This window comes from Oncorhynchus keta, chromosome 9 (assembly GCF_023373465.1).
Source record: "Oncorhynchus keta strain PuntledgeMale-10-30-2019 chromosome 9, Oket_V2, whole genome shotgun sequence".
NCBI lineage: Eukaryota > Metazoa > Chordata > Actinopteri > Salmoniformes > Salmonidae > Oncorhynchus > Oncorhynchus keta.
In genome coordinates, this window is record NC_068429.1 from 27,372,503 (window position 1) to 27,394,573 (window position 22,071).

Sequence of the window (22,071 nt, forward strand, 5' to 3'; positions counted from 1 at the left end):
CTACTGGTGCGTCAACATGGTTAATTGTAGGTATGTTCTGAGGGTCAGGTCTTTCCTACTGGTGAGTCAACATGGTTAATTGTAGGTATGTTCTGAGGGTCAGGTCTTTCCTACTGGTGCGTCAACATGGTTAATTGTAGGTATGTTCTGAGGGTCAGGTCTTTCCTACTGGTGAGTCAACATGGTTAATTGTAGGTATGTTCTGAGGGTCAGGTCTTTCCTACTGGTGCGTCAACATGGTTAATTGTAGGTATGTTCTGAGGGTCAGGTCTTTCCTACTGGTGAGTCAACATGGTTAATTGTAGGTATGTTCTGAGGGTCAGGTCTTTCCTACTGGTGAGTCAACATGGTTAATTGTAGGTTGTAGGTATGTTCTGAGGGTCAGGTCTTTCCTACTGGTGAGTCAACATGGTTAATTGTAGGTATGTTCTGAGGGTCAGGTCTTTCCTACTGGTGAGTCAACATGGTTAATTGTAGGTATGTTCTGAGGGTCAGGTCTTTCCTACTGGTGAGTCAACATGGTTAATTGTAGGTATGTTCTGAGGGTCAGGTCTTTCCTACTGGTGCGTCAACATGGTTAATTGTAGGTATGTTCTGAGGGTCAGGTCTTTCCTACTGGTGCGTCAACATGGTTATGTTCTGTTCAGGTCTTTCCTATATGTTCTGAGGTATGTTCTGGTTAATTGTAGGTATGTTCTGAGGGTCAGGTCTTTCCTACTGGTGAGTCAACATGGTTAATTGTAGGTATGTTCTGAGGGTCAGGTCTTTCCTACTGGTGAGTCAACATGGTTAATTGTAGGTATGTTCTGAGGGTCAGGTCTTTCCTGCTGGTGAGTCAACATGGTTAATTGTAGGTATGTTCTGAGGGTCAGGTCTTTCCTGCTGGTGAGTCAACATGGTTAATTGTAGGTATGTTCTGAGGGTCAGGTCTTTCCTACTGGTGAGTCAACATGGTTAATTGTAGGTATGTTCTGAGGGTCAGGTCTTTCCTACTGGTGAGTCAACATGGTTAATTGTAGGTATGTTCTGAGGGTCAGGTCTTTCCTACTGGTGGTTAGTCAACATGGTTAATTGTAGGTATGTTCTGAGGGTCAGGTCTTTCCTACTGGTGAGTCAACATGGTTAATTGTAGGTATGTTCTGAGGGTCAGGTCTTTCCTACTGGTGAGTCAACATGGTTAATTGTAGGTATGTTCTGAGGGTCAGGTCTTTCCTACTGGTGCGTCAACATGGTTAATTGTAGGTATGTTCTGAGGGTCAGGTCTTTCCTACTGATGAGTCAACATGGTTAGTTGTAGGTATGTTCTGAGGGTCACGTCTTTCCTACTGGTGAGTCAACATGGTTAATTGTAGGTATGTTCTGAGGGTCAGGTCTTTCCTACTGGTGAGTCAACATGGTTAATTGTAGGTATGTTCTGAGGGTCAGGTCTTTACTGGTGAGTCAACATGGTTAATTGTAGGTATGTTCTGAGGGTCAGGTCTTTCCTACTGGTGAGTCAACATGGTTAATTGTAGGTATGTTCTGAGGGTCAGGTCTTTCCTACTGGTGAGTCAACATGGTTAATTGTAGGTATGTTCTGAGGGTCAGGTCTTTCCTACTGGTGAGTCAACATGGTTAATTGTAGGTATGTTCTGAGGGTCAGGTCTTTCCTACTGATGAGTCAACATGGTTAATTGTAGGTATGTTCTGAGGGTCAGGTCTTTCCTGCTGGTGAGTCAACATGGTTAATTGTAGGTATGTTCTGAGGGTCAGGTCTTTCCTACTGGTGCGTCAACATGGTTAATTGTAGGTATGTTCTGAGGGTCAGGTCTTTCCTACTGGTGCGTCAACATGGTTAGTTGTAGGTATGTTCTGAGGGTCAGGTCTTTCCTACTGGTGCGTCAACATGGTTAGTTGTAGGTATGTTCTGTATGTTCTGGTTAGGGTATGTTCTGAGGTCAGGTCTTTCCTACTGGTGAGTCAACATGGTTAATTGTAGGTATGTTCTGAGGGTCAGGTCTTTCCTACTGGTGCGTCAACATGGTTAATTGTAGGTATGTTCTGAGGGTCAGGTCTTTCCTAAACATGGTTAATTGTAGGTATGTTCTGAGGGTCAGGTCTTTCCTACTGGTGAGTCAACATGGTTAATTGTAGGTATGTTCTGAGGGTCAGGTCTTTCCTACTGGTGAGTCAACATGGTTAATTGTAGGTATGTTCTGAGGGTCAGGTCTTTCCTACTGGTGCGTCAACATGGTTAATTGTAGGTATGTTCTGAGGGTCAGGTCTTTCCTACTGGTGAGTCAACATGGTTAATTGTAGGTATGTTCTGAGGGTCAGGTCTTTCCTACTGGTGCGTCAACATGGTTAATTGTAGGTATGTTCTGAGGGTCAGGTCTTTCCTACTGGTGCGTCAACATGGTTAATTGTAGGTATGTTCTGAGGGTCAGGTCTTTCCTACTGGTGCGTCAACATGGTTAATTGTAGGTATGTTCTGAGGGTCAGGTCTTTCCTACTGGTGCGTCAACATGGTTAATTGTAGGTATGTTCTGAGGGTCAGGTCTTTCCTACTGGTGCGTCAACATGGTTAATTGTAGGTATGTTCTGAGGGTCAGGTCTTTCCTACTGATGAGTCAACATGGTTAATTGTAGGTATGTTCTGAGGGTCAGGTCTTTCCTACTGGTGCGTCAACATGGTTAATTGTAGGTATGTTCTGAGGGTCAGGTCTTTCCTACTGGTGCGTCAACATGGTTAATTGTAGGTATGTTCTGAGGGTCAGGTCTTTCCTACTGATGAGTCAACATGGTTAATTGTAGGTATGTTCTGAGGGTCAGGTCTTTCCTACTGATGAGTCAACATGGTTAATTGTAGGTATGTTCTGAGGGTCAGGTCTTTCCTGCTGGTGAGTCAACATGGTTAATTGTAGGTATGTTCTGAGGGTCAGGTCTTTCCTGCTGGTGAGTCAACATGGTTAATTTTAGGTATGTTCTGAGGGTCAGGTCTTTCCTACTGGTGAGTCAACATGGTTAGTTGTAGGTATGTTCTGAGGGTCAGGTCTTTCCTACTGGTGAGTCAACATGGTTAATTGTAGGTATGTTCTGAGGGTCAGGTCTTTCCTACTGGTGAGTCAACATGGTTAATTGTAGGTATGTTCTGAGGGTCAGGTCTTTCCTACTGGTGAGTCAACATGGTTAATTGTAGGTATGTTCTGAGGGTCAGGTCTTTCCTACTGGTGAGTCAACATGGTTAATTGTAGGTATGTTCTGAGGGTCAGGTCTTTCCTACTGGTGCGTCAACATGGTTAATTGTAGGTATGTTCTGAGGGTCAGGTCTTTCCTACTGATGAGTCAACATGGTTAGTTGTAGGTATGTTCTGAGGGTCACGTCTTTCCTACTGGTGCGTCAACATGGTTAATTGTAGGTATGTTCTGAGGGTCAGGTCTTTCCTACTGGTGAGTCAACATGGTTAATTGTAGGTATGTTCTGAGGGTCAGGTCGTTCCTACTGGTGCGTCAACATGGTTAATTGTAGGTATGTTCTGAGGGTCAGGTCTTTCCTACTGGTGAGTCAACATGGTTAATTGTAGGTATGTTCTGAGGGTCAGGTCTTTCCTACTGGTGCGTCAACATGGTTAATTGTAGGTATGTTCTGAGGGTCAGGTCTTTCCTACTGGTGAGTCAACATGGTTAATTGTAGGTATGTTCTGAGGGTCAGGTCTTTCCTACTGATGAGTCAACATGGTTAATTGTAGGTATGTTCTGAGGGTCAGGTCTTTCCTGCTGGTGAGTCAACATGGTTAATTGTAGGTATGTTCTGAGGGTCAGGTCTTTCCTACTGGTGCGTCAACATGGTTAATTGTAGGTATGTTCTGAGGGTCAGGTCTTTCCTACTGGTGCGTCAACATGGTTAGTTGTAGGTATGTTCTGAGGGTCAGGTCTTTCCTACTGGTGCGTCAACATGGTTAGTTTTAGGTATGTTCTGAGGGTCAGGTCTTTCCTACTGGTGCGTCAACATGGTTAGTTGTAGGTATGTTCTGAGGGTCACGTCTTTCCTACTGGTGCGTCAACATGGTTAATTGTAGGTATGTTCTGAGGGTCAGGTCTTTCCTACTGGTGAGTCAACATGGTTAATTGTAGGTATGTTCTGAGGGTCAGGTCGTTCCTACTGGTGCGTCAACATGGTTAATTGTAGGTATGTTCTGAGGGTCAGGTCTTTCCTACTGGTGAGTCAACATGGTTAATTGTAGGTATGTTCTGAGGGTCAGGTCTTTCCTACTGGTGCGTCAACATGGTTAATTGTAGGTATGTTCTGAGGGTCAGGTCTTTCCTACTGGTGAGTCAACCTGGTTAATTGTAGGTATGTTCTGAGGGTCAGGTCTTTCCTACTGGTGCGTCAACATGGTTAATTGTAGGTATGTTCTGAGGGTCAGGTCTTTCCTACTGGTGCGTCAACATGGTTAATTGTAGGTATGTTCTGAGGGTCAGGTCTTTCCTACTGGTGCGTCAACATGGTTAATTGTAGGTATGTTCTGAGGGTCAGGTCTTTCCTACTGGTGCGTCAACATGGTTAATTGTAGGTATGTTCTGAGGGTCAGGTCTTTCCTACTGATGAGTCAACATGGTTAATTGTAGGTATGTTCTGAGGGTCAGGTCTTTCCTACTGGTGCGTCAACATGGTTAATTGTAGGTATGTTCTGAGGGTCAGGTCTTTCCTACTGGTGCGTCAACATGGTTAATTGTAGGTATGTTCTGAGGGTCAGGTCTTTCCTACTGATGAGTCAACATGGTTAATTGTAGGTATGTTCTGAGGGTCAGGTCTTTCCTACTGATGAGTCAACATGGTTAATTGTAGGTATGTTCTGAGGGTCAGGTCTTTCCTGCTGGTGAGTCAACATGGTTAATTGTAGGTATGTTCTGAGGGTCAGGTCTTTCCTACTGGTGCGTCAACATGGTTAATTGTAGGTATGTTCTGAGGGTCAGGTCTTTCCTACTGGTGCGTCAACATGGTTAGTTGTAGGTATGTTCTGAGGGTCAGGTCTTTCCTACTGGTGCGTCAACATGGTTAGTTTTAGGTATGTTCTGAGGGTCAGGTCTTTCCTACTGGTGCGTCAACATGGTTAGTTGTAGGTATGTTCTGAGGGTCACGTCTTTCCTACTGGTGCGTCAACATGGTTAATTGTAGGTATGTTCTGAGGGTCAGGTCTTTCCTACTGGTGAGTCAACATGGTTAATTGTAGGTATGTTCTGAGGGTCAGGTCGTTCCTACTGGTGCGTCAACATGGTTAATTGTAGGTATGTTCTGAGGGTCAGGTCTTTCCTACTGGTGAGTCAACATGGTTAATTGTAGGTATGTTCTGAGGGTCAGGTCTTTCCTACTGGTGCGTCAACATGGTTAATTGTAGGTATGTTCTGAGGGTCAGGTCTTTCCTACTGGTGAGTCAACCTGGTTAATTGTAGGTATGTTCTGAGGGTCAGGTCTTTCCTACTGGTGCGTCAACATGGTTAATTGTAGGTATGTTCTGAGGGTCAGGTCTTTCCTACTGGTGCGTCAACATGGTTAATTGTAGGTATGTTCTGAGGGTCAGGTCTTTCCTACTGGTGCGTCAACATGGTTAATTGTAGGTATGTTCTGAGGGTCAGGTCTTTCCTACTGGTGCGTCAACATGGTTAATTGTAGGTATGTTCTGAGGGTCAGGTCTTTCCTACTGATGAGTCAACATGGTTAATTGTAGGTATGTTCTGAGGGTCAGGTCTTTCCTACTGGTGCGTCAACATGGTTAATTGTAGGTATGTTCTGAGGGTCAGGTCTTTCCTACTGGTGCGTCAACATGGTTAATTGTAGGTATGTTCTGAGGGTCAGGTCTTTCCTACTGATGAGTCAACATGGTTAATTGTAGGTATGTTCTGAGGGTCAGGTCTTTCCTACTGATGAGTCAACATGGTTAATTGTAGGTATGTTCTGAGGGTCAGGTCTTTCCTGCTGGTGAGTCAACATGGTTAATTGTAGGTATGTTCTGAGGGTCAGGTCTTTCCTGCTGGTGAGTCAACATGGTTAATTTTAGGTATGTTCTGAGGGTCAGGTCTTTCCTACTGGTGAGTCAACATGGTTAGTTGTAGGTATGTTCTGAGGGTCAGGTCTTTCCTACTGGTGAGTCAACATGGTTAATTGTAGGTATGTTCTGAGGGTCAGGTCTTTCCTACTGATGAGTCAACATGGTTAATTGTAGGTATGTTCTGAGGGTCAGGTCTTTCCTACTGGTGAGTCAACATGGTTAATTGTAGGTATGTTCTGAGGGTCAGGTCTTTCCTACTGGTGAGTCAACATGGTTAATTGTAGGTATGTTCTGAGGGTCAGGTCTTTCCTACTGGTGAGTCAACATGGTTAATTGTAGGTATGTTCTGAGGGTCAGGTCTTTCCTACTGATGAGTCAACATGGTTAATTGTAGGTATGTTCTGAGGGTCAGGTCTTTCCTACTGGTGCGTCAACATGGTTAATTGTAGGTATGTTCTGGGGTCAGGTCTTTCCTACTGATGAGTCAACATGGTTAATTGTAGGTATGTTCTGAGGGTCAGGTCTTTCCTACTGGTGCGTCAACATGGTTAATTGTAGGTATGTTCTGAGGGTCAGGTCTTTCCTACTGATGAGTCAACATGGTTAATTGTAGGTATGTTCTGAGGGTCAGGTCTTTCCTACTGGTGCGTCAACATGGTTAATTGTAGGTATGTTCTGAGGGTCAGGTCTTTCCTACTGGTGCGTCAACATGGTTAATTGTAGGTATGTTCTGAGGGTCAGGTCTTTCCTACTGATGAGTCAACATGGTTAATTGTAGGTATGTTCTGAGGGTCAGGTCTTTCCTACTGGTGCGTCAACATGGTTAGTTGTAGGTATGTTCTGAGGGTCAGGTCTTTCCTACTGGTGCGTCAACATGGTTAGTTGTAGGTATGTTCTGAGGGTCAGGTCTTTCCTACTGGTGCGTCAACATGGTTAGTTGTAGGTATGTTCTGAGGGTCAACTTTCCTGGTTGGTTAATTGTAGGTATGTTCTGAGGGTCAGGTCTTTCCTACTGGTGAGTCAACATGGTTAATTGTAGGTATGTTCTGAGGGTCAGGTCGTTCCTACTGGTGCGTCAACATGGTTAATTGTAGGTATGTTCTGAGGGTCAGGTCTTTCCTACTGGTGAGTCAACATGGTTAATTGTAGGTATGTTCTGAGGGTCAGGTCTTTCCTACTGGTGCGTCAACATGGTTAATTGTAGGTATGTTCTGAGGGTCAGGTCTTTCCTACTGGTGAGTCAACATGGTTAATTGTAGGTATGTTCTGAGGGTCAGGTCTTTCCTACTGATGAGTCAACATGGTTAATTGTAGGTATGTTCTGAGGGTCAGGTCTTTCCTGCTGGTGAGTCAACATGGTTAATTGTAGGTATGTTCTGAGGGTCAGGTCTTTCCTACTGGTGAGTCAACATGGTTAATTGTAGGTATGTTCTGAGGGTCAGGTCTTTCCTACTGGTGCGTCAACATGGTTAGTTGTAGGTATGTTCTGAGGGTCAGGTCTTTCCTACTGGTGCGTCAACATGGTTAGTTGTAGGTATGTTCTGAGGGTCACGTCTTTCCTACTGGTGCGTCAACATGGTTAGTTGTAGGTATGTTCTGAGGGTCACGTCTTTCCTACTGGTGCGTCAACATGGTTAATTGTAGGTATGTTCTGAGGGTCAGGTCTTTCCTACTGGTGAGTCAACATGGTTAATTGTAGGTATGTTCTGAGGGTCAGGTCGTTCCTACTGGTGCGTCAACATGGTTAATTGTAGGTATGTTCTGAGGGTCAGGTCTTTCCTACTGGTGAGTCAACATGGTTAATTGTAGGTATGTTCTGAGGGTCAGGTCTTTCCTACTGGTGCGTCAACATGGTTAATTGTAGGTATGTTCTGAGGGTCAGGTCTTTCCTACTGGTGAGTCAACATGGTTAATTGTAGGTATGTTCTGAGGGTCAGGTCTTTCCTACTGGTGCGTCAACATGGTTAATTGTAGGTATGTTCTGAGGGTCAGGTCTTTCCTACTGGTGCGTCAACATGGTTAATTGTAGGTATGTTCTGAGGGTCAGGTCTTTCCTACTGGTGCGTCAACATGGTTAATTGTAGGTATGTTCTGAGGGTCAGGTCTTTCCTACTGGTGCGTCAACATGGTTAATTGTAGGTATGTTCTGAGGGTCAGGTCTTTCCTACTGATGAGTCAACATGGTTAATTGTAGGTATGTTCTGAGGGTCAGGTCTTTCCTACTGGTGCGTCAACATGGTTAATTGTAGGTATGTTCTGAGGGTCAGGTCTTTCCTACTGGTGCGTCAACATGGTTAATTGTAGGTATGTTCTGAGGGTCAGGTCTTTCCTACTGATGAGTCAACATGGTTAATTGTAGGTATGTTCTGAGGGTCAGGTCTTTCCTACTGATGAGTCAACATGGTTAATTGTAGGTATGTTCTGAGGGTCAGGTCTTTCCTGCTGGTGAGTCAACATGGTTAATTGTAGGTATGTTCTGAGGGTCAGGTCTTTCCTGCTGGTGAGTCAACATGGTTAATTTTAGGTATGTTCTGAGGGTCAGGTCTTTCCTACTGGTGAGTCAACATGGTTAGTTGTAGGTATGTTCTGAGGGTCAGGTCTTTCCTACTGGTGAGTCAACATGGTTAATTGTAGGTATGTTCTGAGGGTCAGGTCTTTCCTACTGGTGAGTCAACATGGTTAATTGTAGGTATGTTCTGAGGGTCAGGTCTTTCCTACTGGTGAGTCAACATGGTTAATTGTAGGTATGTTCTGAGGGTCAGGTCTTTCCTACTGGTGAGTCAACATGGTTAATTGTAGGTATGTTCTGAGGGTCAGGTCTTTCCTACTGGTGCGTCAACATGGTTAATTGTAGGTATGTTCTGAGGGTCAGGTCTTTCCTACTGATGAGTCAACATGGTTAATTGTAGGTATGTTCTGAGGGTCAGGTCTTTCCTACTGATGAGTCAACATGGTTAATTGTAGGTATGTTCTGAGGGTCAGGTCTTTCCTGCTGGTGAGTCAACATGGTTAATTGTAGGTATGTTCTGAGGGTCAGGTCTTTCCTGCTGGTGAGTCAACATGGTTAATTTTAGGTATGTTCTGAGGGTCAGGTCTTTCCTACTGGTGAGTCAACATGGTTAGTTGTAGGTATGTTCTGAGGGTCAGGTCTTTCCTACTGATGAGTCAACATGGTTAATTGTAGGTATGTTCTGAGGGTCAGGTCTTTCCTACTGGTGAGTCAACATGGTTAATTGTAGGTATGTTCTGAGGGTCAGGTCTTTCCTACTGGTGCGTCAACATGGTTAATTGTAGGTATGTTCTGAGGGTCAGGTCTTTCCTACTGATGAGTCAACATGGTTAATTGTAGGTATGTTCTGAGGGTCAGGTCTTTCCTACTGGTGCGTCAACATGGTTAATTGTAGGTATGTTCTGAGGGTCAGGTCTTTCCTACTGGTGCGTCAACATGGTTAATTGTAGGTATGTTCTGAGGGTCAGGTCTTTCCTACTGATGAGTCAACATGGTTAATTGTAGGTATGTTCTGAGGGTCAGGTCTTTCCTACTGATGAGTCAACATGGTTAATTTTAGGTATGTTCTGAGGGTCAGGTCTTTCCTGCTGGTGAGTCAACATGGTTAATTGTAGGTATGTTCTGAGGGTCAGGTCTTTCCTGCTGGTGAGTCAACATGGTTAATTTTAGGTATGTTCTGAGGGTCAGGTCTTTCCTACTGGTGAGTCAACATGGTTAGTTGTAGGTATGTTCTGAGGGTCAGGTCTTTCCTACTGGTGAGTCAACATGGTTAATTGTAGGTATGTTCTGAGGGTCAGGTCTTTCCTACTGGTGAGTCAACATGGTTAATTGTAGGTATGTTCTGAGGGTCAGGTCTTTCCTACTGGTGAGTCAACATGGTTAATTGTAGGTATGTTCTGAGGGTCAGGTCTTTCCTACTGGTGAGTCAACATGGTTAATTGTAGGTATGTTCTGAGGGTCAGGTCTTTCCTACTGGTGCGTCAACATGGTTAATTGTAGGTATGTTCTGAGGGTCAGGTCTTTCCTACTGATGAGTCAACATGGTTAATTGTAGGTATGGTCTGAGGGTCAGGTCTTTCCTACTGGTGCGTCAACATGGTTAATTGTAGGTATGTTCTGAGGGTCAGGTCTTTCCTACTGATGAGTCAACATGGTTAATTGTAGGTATGTTCTGAGGGTCAGGTCTTTCCTACTGGTGCGTCAACATGGTTAATTGTAGGTATGTTCTGAGGGTCAGGTCTTTCCTACTGGTGCGTCAACATGGTTAATTGTAGGTATGTTCTGAGGGTCAGGTCTTTCCTACTGGTGCGTCAACATGGTTAGTTGTAGGTATGTTCTGAGGGTCAGGTCTTTCCTACTGGTGCGTCAACATGGTTAGTTGTAGGTATGTTCTGAGGGTCAGGTCTTTCCTACTGGTGCGTCAACATGGTTAGTTGTAGGTATGTTCTGAGGGTCACGTCTTTCCTACTGGTGCGTCAACATGGTTAATTGTAGGTATGTTCTGAGGGTCAGGTCTTTCCTACTGGTGAGTCAACATGGTTAATTGTAGGTATGTTCTGAGGGTCAGGTCGTTCCTACTGGTGCGTCAACATGGTTAATTGTAGGTATGTTCTGAGGGTCAGGTCTTTCCTACTGGTGAGTCAACATGGTTAATTGTAGGTATGTTCTGAGGGTCAGGTCTTTCCTACTGGTGCGTCAACATGGTTAATTGTAGGTATGTTCTGAGGGTCAGGTCTTTCCTACTGGTGAGTCAACATGGTTAATTGTAGGTATGTTCTGAGGGTCAGGTCTTTCCTACTGATGAGTCAACATGGTTAATTGTAGGTATGTTCTGAGGGTCAGGTCTTTCCTGCTGGTGAGTCAACATGGTTAATTGTAGGTATGTTCTGAGGGTCAGGTCTTTCCTACTGGTGCGTCAACATGGTTAATTGTAGGTATGTTCTGAGGGTCAGGTCTTTCCTACTGGTGCGTCAACATGGTTAGTTGTAGGTATGTTCTGAGGGTCAGGTCTTTCCTACTGGTGCGTCAACATGGTTAGTTGTAGGTATGTTCTGAGGGTCAGGTCTTTCCTACTGGTGCGTCAACATGGTTAGTTGTAGGTATGTTCTGAGGGTCAGGTCTTTCCTACTGGTGCGTCAACATGGTTAATTGTAGGTATGTTCTGAGGGTCAGGTCTTTCCTACTGGTGAGTCAACATGGTTAATTGTAGGTATGTTCTGAGGGTCAGGTCGTTCCTACTGGTGCGTCAACATGGTTAATTGTAGGTATGTTCTGAGGGTCAGGTCTTTCCTACTGGTGAGTCAACATGGTTAATTGTAGGTATGTTCTGAGGGTCAGGTCTTTCCTACTGGTGCGTCAACATGGTTAATTGTAGGTATGTTCTGAGGGTCAGGTCTTTCCTACTGGTGAGTCAACATGGTTAATTGTAGGTATGTTCTGAGGGTCAGGTCTTTCCTACTGATGAGTCAACATGGTTAATTGTAGATATGTTCTGAGGGTCAGGTCTTTCCTGCTGGTGAGTCAACATGGTTAATTGTAGGTATGTTCTGAGGGTCAGGTCTTTCCTGCTGGTGAGTCAACATGGTTAATTGTAGGTATGTTCTGAGGGTCAGGTCGTTCCTACTGGTGCGTCAACATGGTTAATTGTAGGTATGTTCTGAGGGTCAGGTCTTTCCTACTGGTGAGTCAACATGGTTAATTGTAGGTATGTTCTGAGGGTCAGGTCTTTCCTACTGGTGCGTCAACATGGTTAATTGTAGGTATGTTCTGAGGGTCAGGTCTTTCCTACTGGTGAGTCAACATGGTTAATTGTAGGTATGTTCTGAGGGTCAGGTCTTTCCTACTGATGAGTCAACATGGTTAATTGTAGGTATGTTCTGAGGGTCAGGTCTTTCCTGCTGGTGAGTCAACATGGTTAATTGTAGGTATGTTCTGAGGGTCAGGTCTTTCCTGCTGGTGAGTCAACATGGTTAATTTTAGGTATGTTCTGAGGGTCAGGTCTTTCCTACTGGTGAGTCAACATGGTTAGTTGTAGGTATGTTCTGAGGGTCAGGTCTTTCCTACTGGTGAGTCAACATGGTTAATTGTAGGTATGTTCTGAGGGTCAGGTCTTTCCTGCTGGTGAGTCAACATGGTTAATTTTAGGTATGTTCTGAGGGTCAGGTCTTTCCTACTGGTGAGTCAACATGGTTAGTTGTAGGTATGTTCTGAGGGTCAGGTCTTTCCTACTGGTGAGTCAACATGGTTAATTGTAGGTATGTTCTGAGGGTCTTGACACGTTCCTGAATAATAAAGCAACACCCGAGGCAATGGCATCTAAAACAATTGCAAAATCTTTAGGTGTTACAGGGATCTTGTAAAGTGATAAGAATTCCTTCAAATTAAGTAAAAGACCCTCTGCATTTACAAGTTGGCTCACCAACAGGATATTATTTCAGAACCAATATTCTAAAAACGAAGAAGTATTTTTATATAATATGTTCCGATTATTCCATATATAATATCTGTGTGGAGAAAAATTACGCTAATAAATTAAGGACCATAACAAGAAAACCGATGAAAAGCAAAGAGTTTTCACTGGAACTTCGTCAATATTATAATTACAAACCAACATGAAGTTAAGGCCAGCAAAAGTAGAGAAGACATGATGAGGAATAAAGTTCCAGATAGAAGTGGGTCCTCTTATGAATTGTTTTATCCAATTGATCTTCAAATTATTATTTAAGGTAAAGTTCAGCCCACCATATACTCATAAATGTTCATCACAACAGTTTTCCTAATGTAATGGGAATGTACGGTTTCTCCACAGAAAGTTGAAAAGCATCTGGTCTCTCTCTTTGCTTATTTTACCATCAAGATAAAAAGATAGAGCGCCATATGTTAGTCTAGAGATGCCCTCAGCCTTGGTTATTAGGACCCTTCCTTGTAAAGATAAGTCCCTCTGTAGCCATTAATTTAGCTTATTCTGTTTTTTGTGTGTTTTAATTGTTTTTAATTTTTAAAATTTTCTTATAAATACGAGGGTTAAAATTTAGTAAGCCTCTAGACTTCTGATCCTTTGTAATTGTTATGCCTAAATTTATAAGTTCTTCTTTTACTGGAATACCATAATATGAAGGATTCACACAATCTTTGACAGCTATGAGGTCACATTTATTCATGTTAAGATATAGACCAGAAGCTTTGGAAAATGATTCTATCACATTGATTGACATGGGAATCTGACTAGCGTCTTTCAGAAAAAGTGTAGTATCGTAAGCAAGCTGGCTTATCATAATTTCTTTACCAGCTATGGAAATAACTTGTACAGGACTATTATTTAAAGAATTTGTAAGAAGTTGGGTGATTAATAAAAACAGATACTGTGAGATAGGACAACCTTGCCCAATTCCTCGCTTTAATAATACTAGTCTGACATCGTTAGAAATATGTCTGTTCCTCATGAAGCCAGACTGTGTTTCATCAATGATTGCATCCAGCACTTCCTTTTCAGGCTGAGGTATCAGTGTCACACCCCTGAGTCATTGTAGGAGGGGGTACATTGTTTTTAATACTCTCTAAAAACACTTCAAGTAGGAAGGGAGCTACTTGTTCAGAAAATAACTTCTAAATTCTGCCGTAATTCAATCAATACCTGGTGATTTATCGTTCTTTAAATGTTTGGTAGAGTGAACATTATTCAGTGAGTTAAAAAACATATCTGTGGATTCCTGAGAGTACGTAGCGCTATACAATTTCTTGTAAAAACTGCTACAGTAGTTTGCGATACATTTTTGGTCATCTGTAATAACACCATCAATATTTAAATAATGGATAGTGTTATTTGTAGAAATAGGTTGAATTCTGTTCTCCCTCCTCAATCCATTTATTCCTAGAAGGTACCATGGCTGAAACATCAATCTGTTCCTTCTGGTGAGATTCTAGGGAGGAACATGGATTTCCGAACAGTTGATGAAATGTGCCTATGTTGAAATAATTATTTCACAGGTAATATCAAATATTTCCAATGAGCATCTTTACATGCAGTCCTCGACTGAGAAGTTTTCATATAGAAACACTGTACATACGGTAGAATACTCATATTGTTAATAGTTTCTTCTGCCTATATCTTGCATATTACTTGCTTTATAAATCTCAATTCCTCAAAACGTCAATGGACACCGTACCATACTGTTTATATAGCCTAGTGATGAAGGTCAAGACACCCACTCAGTGGACTGAGCTTATGAGCGCTCTAAGCTTCCAACAAAGTATTCCACCCAGCTTAGTTCTTAATACCAGTATAACTGAAGCAACACTCCTCCAACCCTCTCTGTGAGACACCGGGGGACCTGGTGGATGCAGAGATCTCCCATGAGAATAGATAGGCCTGAACAGTAATCTCTTTCAAGGCAGATCTCGTTAATTAGAACTCATTAATCACTGGTGGGGAGGAGGATGGTGCTGCTACGCTACTCCTGCTGCTGCTGCTGGGTCAATACCCTCAATCCTCAGCCAGCCAGCTCTCTAATCAGGCTGCTTGGACTGCGCTAGCCCACGCTCTACTTACAGTGGTCGGGAATGCATGTGCTGAAATGGGACAGACAGGCAGGCACTTTATGGAGGGGCTGTATGATGGATTTGAACAATTATTTCACTTGAAGAATACATTGTCAAATACCGTTCTGTTAACACTCTTCAATACCGTGTAGGCCTATAACTATCCCCTGGTCTTCATTCCTAATATCATAGGAGTAGGAAAAGAAACACCAATTTGCGATTGGTTTATGGGTGTCCTATGCTCTACATATGGCTCTAGTGTGCACTTACTTTTCGGAGGGTGTCCATGGTGTAGCCCTGTTGTCCTTGAGGACCTAACACATCATCCTGTAGAGGGAACAATGACAGTGATTAGTAACAAAGACCATGTGTTGACCACTGTCTGTTGATGACAAACACACCTCTATGCACATTTTTTTTTAAATAACACAACCCCATATCACAGCATAGAAAGTGCATTTTTATTGAGGAAAAATGTGCTTTCTATGCCTGTGATATGTGGTTGTCCCACCTAGCTATCTTAAGATGAATGCACTAACTGTATGTCGCTCTGGATAAGAGCGTCTGCTAAATTAATCAAATATAAATGTCTTAGGTGAATTAGTTGACCATGATCTGATCGAGGCTAATAATGTTAGTTACATGTTCGGTTAAGATTTTTTTTTACATGTTGTGTTAACCATTAATTCTGAAATTTCTCTGAAATAATTCCAACACCTATGAAAATCATATCTAAAGATAACATTCTTAACAATGGGGATGATGTTTCCCTACATTGGGGACTACATGGCCAAAAGCAGTGTCCTATATAAATAATACATAGGAAAGGAAAGAATGGTTCATCATGTTATAAGACCACACGTACACAGACACCATAATAACACCAGGTGCAAATGAAAGAGTTTGCAGCCATTTTCCACACTAAGACTCAATCTAACACCACAACTACTTCCTCTTTCAACTACATACCCCATACTTACATTGGACAAACACAGTGCTCATCTCCACACAAAGAAGTGAAAGGGTTAAGAGGCGATTCTGAAGTGATCAAAAGAGGAGGCATTAAGCGAGATGATGATTGATGATGAGTCAAGGTGTCGTTAAAGGGTAGAATCAGTTTTTCGGAAGGATAATCGGTCTTTGACGAGCAAGGGAGGCGCGCTACATTTAGATTGGAATGCTGGACGGTGTGTGTGTGGGTTGGGGGGGGGGGTAGGATAAAGCACTGGGATAAGTGAATCATAGATTGGGAGGGAAGCCAGGTTTAAAAAGGGGCATTTTGTACCATGCAACATGCTACTATTATTATACACATCCGACTCAGAAATATGCAATGTGATGTTATTTCAGGGCAGAGATGAGGGACTTGTAGCCTATACTGCTTATCAAAGGCTTCAGACTCTGATTGTGATTTAACTGGATAAATTAGATTCCACTACACCAAGCCAGTGGAATCCCAGTTTATATCTCACTGCCAACTGTATCCTATCATATGGCCTATAACGATACACAGCTACTGTCTGACAGAAAATAGGTTCAAGTAGAGACAAACTCATATGGAAAATACAATGGTGCTTCAGCCCTCTTCAACCATACTACTGTTTGGATAAATTGAGAGACTACAAAAATGTTCAACTTATACAACAGAAGCATTGTGCTAGATATGCCAGGTCTCAATTGGTATTTGCAGGATGCCTTTCTACACAGCTAGGAGTTTCCTCTACTTGAATCCCTGATAGAGATTGAAACCGTGAGTTTGCCTACAGTTTATGGTAGAGTGGCCTTAATGTGCACGGATAAAAGATGCCCCTTTCAAACAAGATAGGTTCCGTCACAATAAGGAGCTATACAGTACAAAGGCCCTGTCCCAATAGCTCTAAAATGCATCCTTCCTTGAATCCTTCTGTAAGGTCATCCCAGTTCTGAGGGTTGGAATGATGGACGCAAACAGAGTAGTGACAACCTCAAGGACGGTATATCACAAAAATTCTCAATCTGAAATGAGGAGGGCATTGTTTTTCGGAATTGAAAGACGTGGAAGACAGAGACCTTTTAAAAGTATTGGAACGAGGCCAAAGCTGAAAAGTGGTAGGAGACGACAATCAGATCTGCCTGGGTAGTAGGAGGCTAGCAGCTAGGAGGCTGAGCTGTAGTCCAGCCCCAGTACAGTCCAGTACTCACACAGATGCCCTGGGCTCCGTAGGGCCGTCCGTCTGTGGCAGCACTAAAGACCAGAGAGCCTTGGCTGCCTGTGTGGTGCACGTCCCTAGAGCTACCGTAGTGAGAGGAGCTCAGCGGGGCATAATTGGAATTATAGGACAGAGACAGGGCGTACTGAGCACCACATTATACATACAGGCAACACACACACACATACAGCCAACACACACAGACACACACTTTAGTGGACATGCATTTCACCAAGTAGTAATGATTAATACAATAATGTAAATAATATTGTTAATGCTAATATTCCACATGCTTCAACAACATTTGTACATTGCTTTAGTAGCAGCTTGTTTGCTTGTTACTCCAAACATACTGATACAACATAGACATGCTTAGGGAAACAATCATTTATATACAGTATCAGTCAAAAGTTTGGACACACCTACTCATTCAAGGGGTTTTCTTTATTTTTTAAAACTATTTTCTACATTGTAGAATAATAGTGAAGACAACAGATCTATGAAATAACAAATATGGAATGATGTAGTAGCCATAAAAGTGTTAAACAAATCAAAATATATTTTATATTTGAGATTCTTCAAAGTAGCCACCCTTTGCCTTGATGACAGCTTTGCACACTTCTCTCAACCAGCTTCATGAGGTAGTCACTCGTAATGCATTTATACGGTATATACAGTACCAGTCAAAGGTTTGGACACACCTACTCATTCAAGAGCTTCTTTATTTGGACTATTTTCTATATTGGTGTGTGGTCCTCCTACTACGACTCAGGTAACCATGCAGCTTATTAGGCTACAGATAAAATAAGATGATGAAGTTCACAGAGTGGTGAAAGTGCACGGTGATCTCAATAGTCCTTTCCAATAAATATCAAGGGTCTTATTCTGCTTGATATGGTGATCGATGCTTGACTGCCGTTTGACAAATACAAATATTCTCGCAATTATCCATAATAATCTCATCATGCCTACCTGCACAGCCTTATCTGCGAGCTGTTGGCGAGAGCGCATGTGGCAATAACACAATAGTTGTTGTGACAAAACTATCAGAAGAGTTGAAAATGCGATGGAAACGTGTATTCAATACATTAACATTTTTGCGAATAAGTAAATTCTGTGTGCACTAGGTCATCAGGCACTGATTGTTATCGGCAATAAGTCTGTTTGGTGGAAACACACTACTGGAGGGAAAAAAATTGATATTTTCTTTATACAGATTCTAGAAAGTTAGCATGAAAATTTGTCACCAATTGGATGGAAACCCAGCTACTGATTATACCATGCTTCTTAGATAACATCATTGCAGCCACTTTTAAGGCTGCGTTCTAAAGGTGCCCACAGTAGCTGTGATGATGAAGTGGCCATTAAGAGTGTATACTGTAGCTTCCACCAACCTGTGCCATCTACGGCCCAAAGGAGAGACACTAAGGAACACCCCCCCCCCCAGACTCAAGTCAGCTGGCGACACGCTATGGTCACCCTGGAGCCAGGGCTGAGGTCAATAGTCTGAAGGAACTGGACAGGTCATGAAGATGGATAATGAAACAGAAACACCACTATAATGTGGTTCATGAGGTTTCTGAATGGACGGTGTGAGGTCATCTCAGCTAACACATGATCAAAGAAAAAAAAGACCAAATAACAACCTAGGCTGTTAACACCATAACCACGTGATATTCTTACTCATGTTCCCACTCAAACAGATGTGATCTCTATCGTGGGATATGCCATTAAGATTGGCCATTAAGATTATTATCAATCATACCGAATTAAAAGTACAATAAAATAGATAGCTCATTAAATATTTGCCAAATACTCTACCTTTTCCATCTTCTTGGCCTCGATGTGACGCATCACCTGGTCTCTCCAATCCACTGGTACCCTTCCTCCTGCTCCCGGTCCTCCTGGCCCGTCCAACAGCGAGTGCTCAGACTTCACCCTGGCATTGGGCCTTTTACTGGGGCTGACGTGCTGGTAGTTGAAGTCGCTGACCGACATGGTCCTCTCGGGCAGCTCATGGGGCTGTGGCCTGGCGGTGTGAGGCCTGGGGGCACAGGGCCCATCGATGCTGTAGGTGCGGGCCGACAGAGGCCTCTGCATGGTCTGGGCAATGGCCAGCGGCCCCCGGCCCAGGGTGTGGATGTCCCTGTACGTCATGTAGTCTCCCTCGGGAACCTGCATGCGCCGGGGGTCCCCCATAGAGGCCGTGGAGGAACTGCTGCTCTGCCTCTGAAGGGTGCTGCTCCGTGGCTGACCACCGGGGGGCAGGTGTCTCTCCTTAGCCCACATGTCACCAGGCTGCTTGGGCCCCATGGGTGGGCCTCTCTGCTGGGCCTGGTGGGGATATGGAGGGGCCTGGTTGCGGTTGGAGTAGTTGGTGTTGGCCAGAGAGTGCTGGGGTGGAGGGAGGTAGCCCTGGTCGGGGGGGACGGGGGTCCTATGGGTCCACAGGCCTTCTTTGGGCAAGGCGCTGCTGGTGTACTGGACGTTGTACTGAGGCGGCGGGCCCATGGCCATGCCTGAGGGGACGGGGTAGCGGCCGGTGCTGACAGGAGGCTTTGAGGAGCTGGAGAGCAGGTCGGAGGAAGAGGCTGAGGAGCCGGGGTAGACCTGGAAGGGCTGGTCATTGAGCAGGGAGGCTGACTTGCTGCGGACGATGCTTTGACCCTGGGCCCCCGGTAAGGCTCCGGCCATCCTGCCCACTACTTCACCCTCGTAGGAGCCCCCCTCAGTGTCCAAGGAGTACAGCTTCATCTCCCCTGTCTCGATATTGGTGATGCTCTGAGCCTTGGCCACCGGGGACAGCTCCTCTGTGCTGCGAGACAGCGACATGTCACTGCTGGCCGTCACGCCCGCCGAAGCAGTCCGCACCACCGACGTGGCAGAGTCTAACCTCATGGGCGACACAGCCAATCCCTCGCTGGAGCGGCCGTTAAAGTGGTCACCCATCTGGTTGCCGTTCTCCAAGTGGTCTGTAATGGGCGCCGTAGAGTTTTCGTTGTTATATGGCGGAGGCAAGTGGTGAAAGGCCTCCTTGGTGCTCGTGCCATTCTGACAGTCATCCAGTTGGACCCCCATGTTGTCCGGCTGCAGCGGCAGCTTAGCCACGTTCATGTTGATCTGGTCCCACTTGGTGTAGCCGTCGCCCATGCCGTTGTTGATGCCCTTCTTGATGAAGGCCAGCCTCTCCTCCATAGACAGGTCGTAGTCCCCCACAATCTTCTCTGGCTTGGACTCGTAGGACTGCTGGTTCTTCAGGAGGGCCTGCAGGGTAGTGTCTGGGCCGTTGCCGTTCTGGAGGAGAGGGGTGCTTACCTTCTGCTGATTCATGTTCTCATCCTCTTGCCTGGAACAGAAAGCATAACATAATGGTTTGTTGTTGTTGTCGAGTGTTCAGGCATTCAGACTATAAGCATGGCAGGAAATCCAACCCTCTTAGTTAGATCTAGTATGAACACATCCAAAGTTATTTCCTTAGTTGAGCCAACCTTTCAAATGAGAAAAAAACCTTCACTGTTCTATGCTCCCTAGTGATCTTTTGATTAGGATGTTTAGAGCTTCTATTATAAAAGAAATCACATCTCTAATAGCAAGTAAATCCCACCCTCCATTCTCAAGAAACCCTGAGAAAAACTAGACTTCACCCACCTGCTCTTGGGTAGGAAAGACATCTTGGCCTCTCTCTCGGGGGTGCACAGGGAGTTGTCCTGACTGCTGTCCGTGGTCAGAGACACCGAGTCCGACATGCGTGACGGGGATGAACAGTTGCTGTTGTTCTGATTGCTGTTGGCCACTGTCTCGTCCAGCAACGAGTCAGCGTCTTTGCCGTCATCTGTCCAACCAAGACAGGAGAACTCGGTCAGTGTGTACACATTCATAGTTACCAAGCTGTGTACACTGAGGGCGCATGTGTAATCAACTTGCCAGTAGTTACATAGTTGTAGAACCATCTAACCGTGTACTACTTCTAGCAGTTGTTAATCCTAAAAGGAGCCATGTGTCTGCCGTGGTACCTTTTTTGTCTTTACTAAGTGCCACCACTTTAGGCTGGTTGATGGAGATCTCAATGAGAGGAGGTCTCATCTCCGCCATCTTCATCTCCTCCTCAGATGAAAGCTCCTCAGAATCCTGCAGAGAAAAAGACTTGACACAAACGACCACAAAATAAATGTGCAAGAGTCATAATGTGTATGGCCAAGTGAGGTGTGATGTGTAGCACGGTTCAGAGTAGCGTACCTCCAGGGTGTCCTCGTGGTTCATGGTCTTGGTATTGTCCGAGGTCCGGAGTGAGGTCTTCTGGGAGGTGTAGGATTCAGAGGTCTCCAGGGGTACTGTGGAGTCCTGGACACAGACAGGTGCTTTGGGCTCCATCTCTACAGGCTTGCCATTGGCGCGGGGAGCATCGATCACCTGGTCAAAACCCCAAACCAACAAGAAGGTTATATAAAGCAGACTTGTTTCTGATACAGAGTTATTATTAGGTTGTTGCTGTTATGTCATTTGTTACCCATCTAACTTGTAATTAGGTGGCAAGTAAATGTTGGACAGAACTGTAATAAAGTGTAACAGTGAATTAATGTACAATAGGCTCATTGGGATTCCTTGTATTTCCAATAAAATATGTTTATATGCAAATACTTGTGAAACCATACACCACGTGGAGCAGTCTTAATTTTATCTTTATTATTATTTTCCAATACAACACACTGTATCCAAGTTGTTTGTTGCCTGTGTGTGTGTGTGTGTGTGTGTGTGTGTGTGTGTGTGTGTGTGTGTGTGTGTGTGTGTGTGTGTGTGTGTGTGTGTGTGTGTGTGTGTGTGTGTGTGTGTGTGTGTGTGTGTGTAGTTTGCACATCTGCCAGTGTTTACAGACAATAGGCTCAACCTTGACTCCCACGTCCTGCACTCCCACATGGATCCGCTCATTAGGTTTGGCATCCTTCCCCGACTCGTCGCCCGACTCGTCCTCCTTCAGCCTGTGAGCGATAGACTGGGCCGTCTTCACCATGTTCTTCAGCTCGTCTGGGTACGGTGTCGGGTAGCGCTTCAGGTTGCCCTCCTAAAGAGACATGCACACGTGAGAGAAAAAAAAACTAAAAAACAGTGAACCAGGAGGGTTCCTCAGGGGGTGGGGAGAGGGACTTGGGTGAGGGACTTGAGGGAGGGGGAGCAGTTGAGCTCGGTTGCCAATGGAGGTGACACTGCTGCTCCTCAGTCAAAATGACAGCTTGAGAGGCGGTGTGCCTCTTCCAAGCAGGCCCGTCCTCCCAGTCTGCTGGAGAGGCACTGCAGCCAGCCAGCCATA

The 22,071-nt window shown here is 44.4% G+C and overlaps 1 protein-coding gene across 6 annotated transcripts in view; it reads right to left on the reverse strand.

Moving 5' to 3' along the window:
• The window catches only part of LOC118387449 (erbin-like), a 135,601-nt gene that overhangs the window by 22,268 nt on the left and 91,262 nt on the right, over nucleotides 1-22,071 (reverse strand). For 4 of the 6 annotated variants that reach the window (XM_035775821.1, XM_035775822.1, XM_035775823.1 and 1 more), the window contains 7 exons: nucleotides 21,652-21,825; nucleotides 21,003-21,176; nucleotides 20,780-20,909; nucleotides 20,415-20,598; nucleotides 18,588-20,112; nucleotides 16,759-16,911; nucleotides 14,848-14,904 (listed from right to left, as the gene is read on the reverse strand). In XM_035775821.1, coding sequence (XP_035631714.1) covers nucleotides 14,848-14,904; nucleotides 16,759-16,911; nucleotides 18,588-20,112; nucleotides 20,415-20,598; nucleotides 20,780-20,909; nucleotides 21,003-21,176; nucleotides 21,652-21,825 — 2,397 coding nt within the window. The remainder of the gene's footprint in view (nucleotides 1-14,847; nucleotides 14,905-16,758; nucleotides 16,912-18,587; nucleotides 20,113-20,414; nucleotides 20,599-20,779; nucleotides 20,910-21,002; nucleotides 21,177-21,651; nucleotides 21,826-22,071) is intronic. The other 2 variants (XM_035775825.1, XM_035775826.1) reach the window with 2 other exon arrangements.